This window comes from Sardina pilchardus, chromosome 1, assembly GCF_963854185.1.
Source record: "Sardina pilchardus chromosome 1, fSarPil1.1, whole genome shotgun sequence".
NCBI classification, from domain to species: Eukaryota; Metazoa; Chordata; class Actinopteri; order Clupeiformes; family Clupeidae; genus Sardina; species Sardina pilchardus.
The window spans coordinates 20,085,154-20,099,713 of record NC_084994.1 but is presented as its reverse complement, the minus strand read 5'-3'; the positions used below and the strand labels follow the sequence as shown (position 1 = coordinate 20,099,713).

Here is a 14,560-nt window from a genome sequence, read left to right as displayed (position 1 = left end):
GCGCCAGTCGCGAGCCCAGTGGAGTTTTCACGAGCTCTCAAAACTTCCTCCGCTCCTTACGACACGCTCACTTCGCCGAGGCGAACGACACTGACGAGAACAGCTGTGAGAGAAAAAACAGGATGGATAAACCTGGGTGCCTTCGTGCGTTCCGCCTTTTTTTTACAATCCAGCCGCCGCGGTGCCTTTGAATAACATGTGAATCTCATGTGGATGGATTGCATGTGGCGTTCTCTTGTGTGGATTTAAATTTAACATTGCTTTTGGCTTGGACTAAACAACGGTTAGATTGACGGAGGAGCGAGCTGAAGAATGATTGCTCTAATCGTCCTGTGTGCGGTGGCCACTGGCCTGTGGCCGGCAAGCAGCGCCCAGTATTCCAGTGACCAATGCAACTGGAAAGGAAGGTAAGTTTGTGAACGCATATTACATATTATTATTATTATTATTATTATTATTATTATTCGAGCAGACTGTATAAAGCTGGTTAAGTGTAGCCTGGGTTTGTTCGTAGTGTAGCGTTGGAACTGAATAAGCTGATGTGTAAAAACGTTAGGCTACTTCAAAATGTTCTCATTTCGGTTATGTATGCATTATGTTACTATAATGTAGCTGACTCTTAAGTGTGTATTGTTATTGCTGGTTATGAGGGGGGAAAATCTAGAAATTGAAGGTAGGCCTATCTTCAAACAAAAACCTGCGTAAATGTTAAGGCATCACTGTTATTTGTCCAGCCAGTGCCTGACTGTGATTACTACTTGCTGCAGGACAGGACAGGGGAAATGTCCCAACATGCCTTCACCCCTTTTCACCCCATGTGTCAGTCAGTGGGCGCGATCAATAGGCACTCATTGCTGCATTCACTTCTGATTGTGTTGATGGGCACCTTTTGTTGTGTGTGTGTGTGTGTGTGTGTGTGTGTGTGTGTGTGTGTGTGTGTGTGTGTGTGTGTGTGTGTGTGTGTGTGTGCGCGCGCGCGCGGATGGGGTGTGTGTGGGGGTGGGGGTAATGAAAAAAACAGTATGAGTTGTTTTTATCAATAACAGATCCAGTTTACGCATGCTAGGCCTACGAAGCGCTGTTCTCGTCCGTTGGCCAGTGTTCACCCGGAGATCTTTGAACCTCCTGCGACCCCCCCCCCCCCCCTTCTCCTCCATAATCTGGTCTTCATTAGGACAGACCGACTCCCAGCTAAAGCCTTTCCTGCGTGTTGAGGTTCTGGCTAATTAGCCACAGTCAAATGATTTTAATAGTCCGTAATTTAAAACATCCTTCAAGAAATGGGGTGACACAGCTGCACTGGATGAGCATGTGTGTGTGTGTGTGTGTGTGTGTGTGTGTGTGTGTGTGTGTGTGTGTGTGTGTGTGTGTGTGTGTGTGTGTGTGTGTGTGTGTGTGTGGCGAGAGAGAGAACGGGAGATACTTGGTGCGCGCGTCGGTAGCCAAACGGCACACATCCATGTGGTCAGATCTTCAGTGGGGAGAGCGGGCTCGCTCTTCAAAGTCGTCGGTTTCGGTGTGACTGCGTGGCATGCAGATTACGGTACCCCAAATGGCGAGGTCAAGCGCACATCTCTGTAATTATAGAGGGGGGTGAGGATAGCGCACAGATGTCTAATTTGAAATAAACACCCACCCAGTGGCCTGCAAAGTGCTCCCATCCGATGCCAGTAGCTACCCCGGTGTTAGTTTACAGTTTTTTTCCCCAAACAGAACAGACCACTTTCAACACGAGTTGGCTAACTTTCACAGAAACTAGTTCTAGGTTTCAGCTCTTTCTTGCTGGATTTGCTCTCACATCTCAATGCAGCACGTTTGGGACAGTGCGCCAGCACATCTGTCTTTTCGATAGCTCGCATTTGATGTGCTATGTGGGAGCCAATGGGCTTGCCTTCAACATGCGCGTTCATTCAAACGCGCGGACGAAAAAAACAGCAGACTTTGACAAACTGCAACCCAACAAAGAAATCGCTCTTTTTCTTCAGAGCGGAGTGGGCCGTGCGTGCTGCCAGGCAGGCGTCTAGGTTTGATCCTCGTGTTTAGTTGATGTTCCGCTCCTTGTGGTTAGTTAATGTTTATCTCATCTTCGGGAGACTGCGCGTGCTGTTTAGACTGGCGCGCGCGCACTCCAGACGTCAACTCCCTCTCTCTTCAGATGGGGCAAGATTCGCGCGATATAATCTAGTCTACCTTTATAGCTGCAGACGGCGCTTGCTTTTAGTCGCATACAACGTTTCAAAAAAAGTGACGAGAAAAGTAACAGAAACAATGAGACATAACATGCAAGACATGTCCATGACCTTTTCCCTAAAGTTTCATTTTTATGCTTTGGTCAGAAGACCTCAGATAAGAAGAGGGCAGACCCGTGGTCGCCTTGAGGCCCAGTAATCGGTCATATCGGGTCACTGTTTTCCTAGCCAGATAAGAAACAGTCTCTAAGTAATCGAGTTTCTCAGAGTAACCGCAGGGCGATAAGCTAATTAGAGTGAAATTGCGTTTCAGACGTCCACCGGGTGGGTGCGGGTGAGCAGTGGAACGCCCAGAGATAAGCTATAGTCAGGATCAGGGAGCGTAACCCTTTGTGATGGCTTTAGTTTTAACCGAGCTGGGCATCGAATGATTTATGTGAGCTTTGAAACAGGCCTACCTTCAGACCCGCAACTATGGCGCAAGTTTACATCTGAAGTAATGTTTGAAAGATAAACTTCCCTGACATCCATGCCAACCGGGTTTTTTTACGGTGTTCCTGTTCCTAATCCATCCATCTAACTGTCAAATACAAGGGAACACTCAGGAGACATAAATAAATGATTCATTTACAAGTGGAAGTACTTTTTTCTGTATCACTTTTTTAAAAATAAACATAATTATTTGACAAGCCTAAACACATTTAACAGTACACCTTTAAACGAGCTGAAATCACCTTTAAATGAGCTAACCACAGTCAGCCTCTCAACTGACAAATGACTCCCAAATCCCTATTTTCCACCACTCACTCTGAAGGTCCCATTCTGAAACCACCCCACTCCTCTGGAGTTAATTACTTCACTAATGTGCGGTTTGCCATGCGCACAAGGACTTAGACTTCTAAGTATCCCCCTGTTTACTCTCAAAGGCCTCCAGACTTCCCCCTTCTCTCTCTCGTCATGGTGATGATGGGCCAGTCATCTGCGTATGTTAGAATTCATTGTTGTTTAATGGAGGGACATTGTCTGATTGTAGATGGACAATGCACTTAAGTCATGCATAGGCCTACACACACTGTGTGTGTGTGTGTGTATGTGAGAGTGTGTGCCTGTAATTTGAATGGAAAGACCTGTTGCATAGTGCCTACATGCTAATTAGTCTTTTCTTTAACTCAATCCGAACATTCCTATCTTCCATAAATAATATCATACCTTAGAAATATGTAGGCTGTACGGCACCCATACAATGTTCATCTGTATGACTGATTATGCTTCACAGGAAAATAAAACAGCACATTTGAATTTCAGCTAATCATTGCTCTTGTCATGTTTGCGTCTCTCTCTCTCTCACACTCTCTCGTTCTCGTTCTTCTTTCTCTCTCTCCCCCACTCTCTTTCTCTCTGTCTGTCCCTCTCTCTCTCCCTCTGTCTCTCCCCCTCACTCTCTCTCTCTCTTTCAGATTCAAGTGGCTTGACTGTTCTTTTTTGTACAGTGTTGCCAAACTTGCCAAAGCTGTTGTATGAAAATAATGATAGCATAATAATTGTGATTATAACAGTGATAACAGTAGTGATGACAGTTTTTCTCCCCCTCCCCCCTCCATCTCCCCCCCCCACACACACCCTCTCTCTCCCTCTCTCTCCCCCCTCCCCCTCCAGTGGTCTGACTCATGAGGCGCACGCCCGTGACGTGGAGCAGGTCTACCTGCGCTGCTCCCAGGGCTCCCTGGAGTGGCTCTACCCCACCGGCGCCCTGGTAGTCAACCTGCGCCCCAACCTCCCCCCACCCCCCTCCTCTTCCTCCTCATCCTCCTCCTCCTCCTCCTCCTCAGGCCTCCTCCGGGTGTGTCTGAAGCCGCAGGCGGAGTCGCGGGGCTCGATCGTGTACGTGGAGCGCGGCGGGCGCCTGCGGGCGCTGCTGGGCGAGGAGGAGCAGGCGCGCGGGGCCGTGCGCTGCTTCCGTCTGGGCGAGGGCGCGCTGTTCGTGGAGGCGCTGCCACACAGCGACATCGGCCGCAGGACCACCACCTTCCTCTACGAGATGGTCCGGGAGGAGGAGGAGGAGGAGGGGGGGAGGGGCGCGGAGGGAGTGCTGGAGGAGGGAGGAGAGCATGTGACCGCAGGTAAGAGAGAGAGAGAGAGAGAGAGAGTGTGTGTGTGTGTGTGTGTGTGTGTGTGTAAAGGGTATGTCTATGGAAGTGTATGCTTGAGAGAGAGAGAGAGAGAGAGAGAGAGAGAGAGAGAGAGAGAGAAAGAGAGAGAGAGAGAGAGAGAGTGTGTGTTTAAGGGGTATGTCTATGGAAGTGTATGCTTGAGAGAGAGAGAGAGAGAGAGAGAGAGAGAGAGAGAGAGAGAGAGAGAGAGAGAGAGTGTGTGTGTGTGTAAAGGGTATGTCTATGGAAGTGTATGCTTGAGAGAGAGAGAGAAAGAGAGAGAGAGAGAGTGTGTGTTTAAGGGGTATGTCTATGGAAGTGTATGCTTGAGAGAGAGAGAGAGAGAGAGAGAGAGAGAGAGAAAGAGAGAGAGAGAGAGAGAGAGAGTGTGTGTTTAAGGGGTATGTCTATGGAAGTGTATGCTTGAGAGAGAGAGAGAGAGAGAGAGAGAGAGAGAGAGAGAAAGAGAGAGAGAGAGAGTGTGTGTTTAAGGGGTATGTCTATGGAAGTGTATGCTTGAGAGAGAGTATTCAATTATTAATGTGTGTGTTATTGGAGGAAGAGGAGACAGAGAGAGTGTGTGTTTGTGTGTGTGTGCATGTGTGTGTTTGTGTGTGTGTATATGAGAGTGTTATGTGTGAGAGAGAGTATGTGATTATTAATGTGTGTGTTATTGGAGGAAGGGGTGACTGGTGTGAGACAGTGAGGTAGTGTGATAATGTTTCAGTTACAATACTATTTGTCTTTGATATCACTTTGTGGGGTGTAGTTTTTTAAGAGAGATAGGCGTGTATGCCAGTGTGTATGTGGGTGGATGTGCGAGGAGGTATGAAACATATGATTCTGTGTGTTTGGGAGCATTTTTCTGTGCTTGGCCATATGTTCAGGATCTTCCCCCACGCGTTCACACCGCGCAGACTTTTTATCAGCTCTTTAGAACATCACAGTGGAATGGAACATAGAACAACTCCAGACTCTGAACAAGCTGTAGAGTGTACAATTTCACAAGCCTCCTGATCACAGACGTCTTAGTGCTGAGTGCAACACACACACACACACACACAGACACACACTCTCATACGCACACACACACACACACACACACACACACACACACACACACACACACACACACACACACACACACACACACACACACACACACACACACACACACAGCACTTTGGGGACGTCCGAGCTGAAGGGTTCAAGTAAACGAACATGACAGGAGGGCGAACCGGGGGGAAGAATTAAGAGCGTCTGCGAAACGACGGCCGTTCTGACATGAAAGAGCCGTGTGTGTGTTTGCACAGAGGGGATGTTGGAGTGGGGGTGGTGACAGGGTAATCGAGGTGGCGGCAGAGAGTGTGTGTGTGTGTGTGTGTGTGTGTGTGTGTGTGTTGGGGGAGTGGGATGGTCACAGGGGATGAGAAGCGGGTGGTCTGGTCTTCAACTTCAGCAAAGCTGAGATTTTTACAGCTACCGCCCCCACCACCAAACTGGCTCCTATGATCCGCACCACCCCCCTGTCCCCCCGTCGTATCACACACACACACACACACACACACACACACACACTCAAGACACACACACCCGACCCCAATCTTCTACTCCCCATGTTCTTCCTGACATATGAAAACAAGCAGGCCAATCACAGGGTCACGGCTGGGGTCAACCACCCCCCCTCACCCCTCCTGTCAATCACCCACCCCCGACACACACACACACACACACACACACACACACACACACACACACACACACACACTCCTGGGCAGCTGCCCAGATAACATCTCCCCCTGGCCATGATTCGGCTGAGTTTAGGCCCCGATCTGGCTGGTGTGTGTGTGTGGGGGGCAGGGGGGTCAGACTGTCTCTGGGCCAGACGGGAGAGTGAGTGGTTGGGCCGCTGTGTGATTGGTGGGCCGTTTGTGGTCGGGCGGGATGAAAGACGGCTTTGTGTGTGAGGGGAGAGGTCCTGTCTAGATGACTAGTGTGACTTTTTCACGCTTGGGTGAGACGTTTGAGGAGAGACCTGGTCCCTCCTACACACACACACATACACAGCATTAGCAGCCAGGCGTGTTGGACCACACTTGGCAAGCCCACGTTTATTTAGTCTCTTGTGACTGATTCGCAAGATAGCAAGAATTTCCAGAAATCCGGACCAAAAAGTTAGAATTGCCAAAAGTCTTGTCAATCAAGGAGACAGATTGTGAATAGACTAGAGGACATGGGCAGCATGGTTGATACCTCTCAGTGGCCTGTGTGGTTATTGTTTATCAAGGTCTATATTGTGCTGCAGAAAATGTTCGTTCATACACACACACACACACACACACACACACCTATTCCCTGTCAGTGTCCCAGCATATACTGTGTAAACATGTACACATGGCCGGCACACTGAAAGACTAAGCGGAGTGAGGTAGCTGTAGCCACATGACATCTCTAGCATGCAGAACAGTGTGTGCAGTTGTGGTTGCTTTAGAAAGCTCTTCTGGGTAAGGTCAGGCAATTTAATGGGTCTCATCTTTTCTCTCTCTCTCTCTCTCTCTCTCTCTCTCTTGCTCATGTTCCCTCTATCTCTGTCACCGTGCTTCTCTTTCCTCCTCTCATCCCCTCCTCACACACACTACACATACAGTACTCACACACATGATGTACACACACACACACACACACACACACATAACGCACAAACTCACACACATGATGTACCATCCGGTGCCCTGTCATCAGCCTCACATGAAAAGCTCTTGGCCTCTTCAACAACCCCCCCTTAGCTCAAAGATTTATTACTGCCTCTCAAACACACACACACACACACACACACACACACACACACCTTCAATGAAGCACGAAAACACACACACACACATACACATACTCTTATATACAACTTCAATCCTCAATCCAAAACAAAAAAAAAAGATTCCAAACAACCTTTCCCCACCTTTGCTCTCTTTTTCACACACACAGACACTCAATCGCAGAGACTCTTCATTTCACATTCTCTTACCCCAAAACCCCCTCCAGACGCCTGCTCCTGCTCCCCACCCCCACCCCCCACTCCTCCAGGCCTCACCTGTTGCCCTCTGTCAGCAGTAACTACCTCCAGGTCTGGTCTGGGGCGGCTCCTTTGATTCCTGGAGGAGCTTAACATGACACGCACACATACACACACGCACGCACACACACACACACACACACACACACACACACACACACACACACACACACACACACGCACACACGCACGCACGCACGTACGCACGCACGCACGCACCCACACACACACACACACACACACACACCCGCACACACCACACAGAGAAGAGGAGGTGGAGAAGGAGGAGGGGTGTTAAAGAAAGGGAAGGAGGGAAGGAAGGAATGAAAGAAGGAAAGGAAAGAAGGGAGGGAATGGAGGGGAAATGAAAGAAACATACACATATAAAGGTGCATAAATACATACACAGGGGGGAAAGGGAACCAGAGAGAAAGGGAATGGAGATGGAGGAAAGAAATAAAAGAGGGAAAAGCTGAACATGGATGGATGGGGGGGGGGCAAAGGGAGACAGCCATGACATGGTGTAGTTTTTTCTTTTTTAGCCAAAAAAAAGGAAAAGTGTCTGTTTGAGAACTGATACAGAGAGAATTATAGAAACAATGCAGTGCTGAAGGATTCTGGGCGAGGAAGAGAGAGAGAGAGAGAAACAGAGAAAGAAAAGGAGGGGAAAAGTGAGGGAATTTTTTTGTTGGGGGTTGGGAGAGATAGTGAGTGTAGAGGCCAGTGATCCAGTCAGGAGGTGAGAGATGAGAGAGAGAGAGGGACAGAGAGGGAGAGGGACAGAGAGAAAATATGGGGGGAGGGAAATTAAAAATATGAAACTGGCTGTTGTGTTTAGTACATTGATGAAATAGCATTGCTGAACTACATGAATAGTTTACAGATGCTAGATGTTGGACTCTCAACGAGTAAAACTTGTTTCTAATATTATTTCTCTAACGCTGTTATTTCTGACCTATGGACATCACAAGAGAGAGAGAGAAAGAGAGAGAATTGGCCATAAGTGGCCATGACAGGGAGAGAGAATGAGATGGAATGCTAGAGGGAGATAGAGAGGAAGAGAGGAGAATGAGAGAAAGCGTGAGGGCTGGGGGAGGGGAGGTGTTAGTTCAGACTGTGAAGAGTCGTCACACACACACACACACACACACACACACACACACAGCTGTCCCCCTAACTACCTGGAACCCCCCCAACTCTTCCTGGACTCTACCTTCCCCCCCAACACACACACACACACACACACACACACACACACACACACACACACACACACTGCCCAATAACTCTCTCTTCAGCTCTCTTGTCACCTAGCATCAGCTACCATCTTCAGTAGCTGTCTGGAATGTAGCCTAGCATAACCCATACTGCAGTCCAGCATAGCTTAGCATGAATTCTAAGTTCAAGAATAGTCGTGCGTTTGTCTAGTAGAACTCATCTCAGCCAAGCGCACTGTGCCCCATCTGAATTGTGTGTTGAAGCATGATCAATAGCATAAACTATGTGGTAGCCGTGTGTGTGTGTGTGTGTGTGTGTGTGTGTGTGTGTGTGTGTGTGTATGTTTGCTTGTGTGCCAGGGTGGGTCAGGGGGACTATCTGAACCTGTGTAATTCCTGTAGCTATGTTGACATGTGTGTGTGTCTGTGTGAGTGTATCGTGTTTCTCTCCAGGGGTGCAAGAACATTCTATCAAAATCTCAGTTAGACAGCTGTGCATGCTGCCACACTTTACCTTGATCCACACACACACACACACACACACACACTCACCCCACTGCCACCAACACACACACACACACACAAATCATCACAGAGCAGTCCTGAGATAATCACATATACTCACACGCACACAAACTCTCTTTCTCTTATATACACTGTCACACACACACACACACACACACACACGCACGCACGCACACACAGATACAGATTGTAATACAGGTACTATCTATACATTACAAGTAAAAGATCTATCTACTCTTTCTCTACACGCACAAGCAGACACACTGTTAGTAGTTAGTAGAGGGTAATGAAGAGATGTGTGAGAGGAAGGATGTGTGTGTGTGTGTGTGTGTTGGGGGGTGGCGGTAATCAGTGACGTGCGAAAGTGGGATGGAGAGAGAGGTGTAAGAGGAGGATGGGGGATGGAAGAGCTTTGATGGAGGGAAAGAGAGAGAGAGGGGGGAAAGGGGGATGGTGTGAAAGGAAGGAGAGAAAGTAGAGAGGAAGACAGCTGAGTCAGCAGACAGACCAGAGTGACAGGATGTGTGTGTGTGTGTGTGTGTGTGTGTGTGTGTGTGTGTGTGTGCGCACATGATAGTGTCTGTTTATGTGTGTGTGTGTGTGTGTGTGTGTGTGTGTGTGTTTGTGTGTTTGTGCACGATAGTGTCTTTGTGTGTGTGTGTGTGTGTGTGTGTGTGTGTGTGTTTGTGTGTGTGCGTTAAGTTATTCTTCTTTCATGCATAATGCTAGTTTGGTATGCCTGTGGTAGTCATTTATCTTTGTCATATTTGTTTCTCCACTTGTTCATTTTGAAGTTTATTTCAGATAGACATATTTCAGAAGACCTGTATGAGGGATTAAAATCAGACTAGTAATCTACCCAGCAGAGGTCTAATAGTAACAGCTCTTTAATGTACAGGTCTAATAGACCCCTACTGAGCCTACGTCACTACGTTCGCTGGCGGCAAAACAACCATCAACTGCCATCAGCGACAACGCTAAACTCATCCGATATGTCATTGTATTGTAAATCTTAGACATGACCATTTGGGACATAGTTATATATCTAATGATCTATACACCCGCCACTTCTCCTTACTGTATACGCTCGGTTTTTCAATAACGTAATTATAAATATCTGGCCATTCAACGGAGGGCAATCTTGCTACGTCTTCTTTCCATTCACTTAGAATGGGGATCTGTCAGAATGATCCCACCTGATAACGTACGTTTTTTCAAAGTTTTTTCAAATAATCCTCCCAATCCCGTACACTGAGTGTATGTACATACTGTTTTATATCATTAGCCATTTCATCAAAGGTTAATTACGGACTAATTTTAGCCGCATTACTAGTGCTTTTCAATGGCCGTCTAACTTTTCTGCCGCCACTGACGTCACGCCACTCCGAATGTTTATCCGTTGTGAAGGGGTCTATAGTAACAGTTCTTTAACAGTTATTTAATGTACACAGTACAGGTATAACAGTAACAGTTCTTTAATGTACATGTCTAATAGTAACAGTTCTTTAACAGTTATTTAATGTACACAGTACAGGTATAACAGTAACAGTTCTTTAATGTACATGTCTAATAGTAACAGTTCTTTAACAGTTCTTTAATGTACACAGTACAGGTATAACAGTAACAGTTCTTTAATGTACATGTCTAATAGTAACAGTTCTTTAACAGTTATTTAATGTACACAGTACAGGTATAACAGTAACAGTTCTTTAATGTACATGTCTAATAACAGTTCTTTAATATACAGGTCTAATAGTAACAGTTCTGTAATGAACCCTTCTCTCTCTCCCTCTCATAGCACACTGTCGCCCATGCAGTGATGAAGAGGTCCTTATGGCTGTGTGCACCAGTGACTTTGGTAAGATCGGTTGAACCATACTTTATTTTCTTTTTTTTTCTTCCATTCCCTTGTTCTCTCTTCTTCCTTTTTTTCTTGTCTCTTCTGTTCTTCTCAGTGTCCACATGGTATTTGAGTCAAAAATATAGTTGATCTCTCTCTCTCTCTCTCTCTCTCTCTCTCTCTCTCTCAATTCAATTCAATTCAAAAAGCTTTATTGGCATGAATGTAAATACAGTATTGCCAAAGCATCAATCAGGTTATAATAGTCGAAGAATAATACATACTTTAATATTAAGTAATAATGAAAAATAATGATAATAATAATCACACAAACTCTCTCTCCAAACTCTCTCTCCCTCCCTCCCTCTCTCTCCAGCTGGTCGTGGCAGCATCCACACAGTAGATCAGCAGCAGCAGCAGCAGCAGCAGGGGGAGGAAGACTCCAGCGGGGGGCCGTGGCTCCAGGTGTCCCTGACGCGTCTCTACCGCCAGAAGACGCGCATCTTCACCTCACCACCAGGGGGCAGCGCTCGCGCCCGCAGGTCCTGGAGGGGTCGGGTCCGAGCCCCGCCCCACTGCCCCGTCGCCCACGGCGCCGCTGACTCGGGGGGCGGAGACTACTTGCTGACGGGCGCGTTGCGATTGGGCGAGGCGTGGCTGGGCTGCGCGCCGCGCTACCAGGACTTCCTGAAGATGTACCAGGAAGCACAGGCCAGCGGCACCAACCCCTGCAGCATAGACACAGACTGAGAGGGGACTACAGGAGCCTGAGAGGGACAAACTGTGCACTACAGACACAGACTGAGAGGGGATTACGGTAGCCTGAGAGGGACAAACTGTGCACTACAGACACAGACTGAGAGGGGACTACAGGAGCCTGAGAGGGACAAACTGTGCACTACAAACACAGGCTGAGAAGGATTACTACGGGGGGCTGAAAGGGACAAACTGTGCACTACAGACACAGGCTGAGAAGGATTACTACGGAGGCCTGAAATGGCCAAAATGTGTGCCACAGCTTTGAAGGTGCCCGAATACAGATGGATGCAATGTGGACAAGACTACATTGGTCTTAGTGACCCAGAAATGTTCGGCATGGACCCATGCTGTGGAGCTACAGGTTTTGTTGGACACAGACAGAATTAGTGGACATCACTACAGAGACCTAAACGGTCCAAAAACATGCTGTACGTACTAGAGGGGCATGTTCAGCCTGTATAGATACTACAGAGACCTAAACGGTCCAAATACATGCCGTACAGACACATACTGGAGGGGCATGTTCAGCCTGTACAGACACACATACTGTAGGGCCATGTTCAGCCTGTACAGACACACATACTGGAGGGCCATGTTCAGCCTGTACAGACACACATACTGGAGGGCCATGTTCAGCCTGTACAGACACACAGACTGACAGGTCACAGCAGGGACCAAGCAGACCCAGAAATGTGTTGGGTTGAGCTGAACAGATTAGAACTGAGAGAGTAGTTTGGCCCACACATCCTCCTTCACAATGTTGCTGAATTTCTTACCGGGAAGGCTGAAAAATACAATTGGTCGTTGGTGTGTGTGTGTGTGTGTGTGTGTGTGTGTGTGTGTGTGTGTGTGTGTGTGTGTGTGTGTGTGTGTGTGTGTGTGTGTGTGTGTGTGTGTGTGTGTGTCTGTGTGTCTGTGTGTGTGTGTGTGTGGGGGGGGGCATTGTGTGTGTCTACTCAAATAGATACGCCTGTGTGTGTGTGTGTGTGTGTGTGTGTGTGTGTGTGTGTGTGTGTGTGTGTGTGTGTGATATCCAGGCAGCAAAGGTGTTTCTGTAAAGGAATTTTTCTCCTGCTCTTATGAAGAGCTTCATGTACAGTAATCTGGTCATTTCTCTTGACTGCAGTTTGTGAGTGTGTGTGAGTTTGTCTGTCTCTGTGTCTAGGAGATGAATTAGTTAAATGCAAATAAAGACCTCCTGCTTAATGTAATTGTATGGTTTCTTTGTTTGTAAACATCAGTACTTGTATGTGAGTATGAAATGCACATGTGAAGCATAGATGCAGTGTGCACTTCCCCTACTTGCACTATGAAACCCAGCATCAAGTCCCCTGTGCAAACTGACCTGGGAGTGGTCATAAGAAATAAGAAACATGTTTTTTCTGTTCAACTCCTAAAGACTATTACTTTTACATATTAATAATTAGAAGAACAATTATATCCCCTTTTCCAGAGGAAAGGAAAATAAAAAACGGAGGAAACAGAAGTAAAGCTTATGGTAAATATCTCCATTTGCAAGGGCCTCTTTTTCCAGTACAACCTCTCCAGTGAACAACAGGCACCACCTAGTGGTGAAGTGCACTACCACATGATGCAGCTCCATTTAACATGTCCTCCTTTCCACTGAGTGCTAAAACCTTAAACAACACTGAATATACAATTATTGATTATGACAATACTTGAGTCTTGAAGAGAAGCAATATTTTAATATTTTGTTTGGCAACTAGGGCCCTGTTCACACTAGTCATTAGAATGCGTCTTGGGCAAATCTGATTGCAAATGTCTCGTTCTAAAGACTGGTGTGAACAATGACCAAAACGGTTTGGAATCAGATTGTTCTTAACCACATGTGGAGGTGGTATAAGATGCATCTATCCACATATGTTCTGTAGTGTGAACGCTCAATCCGTCCTTATGCGTCTTCGTCTATGACATGATAGACCAATAGATAAACATTCTAAATTCTAAAATTAAATTCTTCAGGTAAATCCGAATGCAAGTGATCAGCTGAGACACATATTAGAATACTGGTGTGAACAAAACGCGTCTTGGCTGATAACTTGCAATCAGATTTGCCCAAGACGCATTATGGGGGGAATTCTCCCATTCGCGCGTAAATCACGCGTAAGCTTTTTTTTACGCGGTTCTGTTGCGCATCAATGATCTACGCGCATTCTGCCGTCCCAGCTTATGACACACCCACATAGCCCAAATTCCAAATCAAGGCGGCCTTATGAAAGAGGCGTGATTTATTTAAAAAAAGAATCAGACTTATCTACCTCCTCCTTCATTTAGGTTGATATGAAAACGTGGAACGTGGACTTTCTCATTGACCCTCTGAATGCCATTTAAATCCAGAAAGAACACCAACCAGTCTTTGATTTTGAAAACATATGCAAGGTGAATTGAATAAAGAACTGTCTACAGTAAAATGGTGTCATCACACAGTTTAACAAAGAAATTACTTAACGAAATTTCACTTTTGCTTTGACATTTGTTTATAAAGAGTCAAGACGTGCTTGAGGTGTGTAGATTTATAATTCAAAAACTCACGGTTGACAAAAAGATTTCGCTGGCAGCTGCCTCGCATAATATCAATTTATCTATGCTAAAACATGTAGACTGACATCTGCAGCTTCGAACACAGTAGAGAGACTGACATAAGGAGTTCAATCTCCATTACCAACTAATTAAAAGACGAGAGAATAAATGCTGCTCCACTATAGTGCAGACATCTGTGCAAATGTATGGATGTCTTCAGTGAAGTTGGAAAGAAACGGACAGTCGAACGAAGTATGTATGCATGGGAT

At 46.6% G+C, this 14,560-nt stretch overlaps 1 protein-coding gene across 1 annotated transcript; it reads left to right on the top strand.

Annotated features, from left to right (window-relative positions):
• Positions 1-60: 60 nt before the first annotated feature.
• Positions 61-12,665, top strand: LOC134084001 (meteorin-like protein). Its single transcript, XM_062539840.1, has 4 exons — positions 61-407; positions 3,846-4,309; positions 10,950-11,009; positions 11,368-12,665. Exons 1-4 carry the CDS (start codon positions 313-315, stop codon positions 11,739-11,741), a joined length of 993 nt encoding a protein of 330 aa, XP_062395824.1. The 5' UTR covers positions 61-312; the 3' UTR covers positions 11,742-12,665.
• The last annotated feature ends 1,895 nt before the right edge of the window (positions 12,666-14,560 follow it).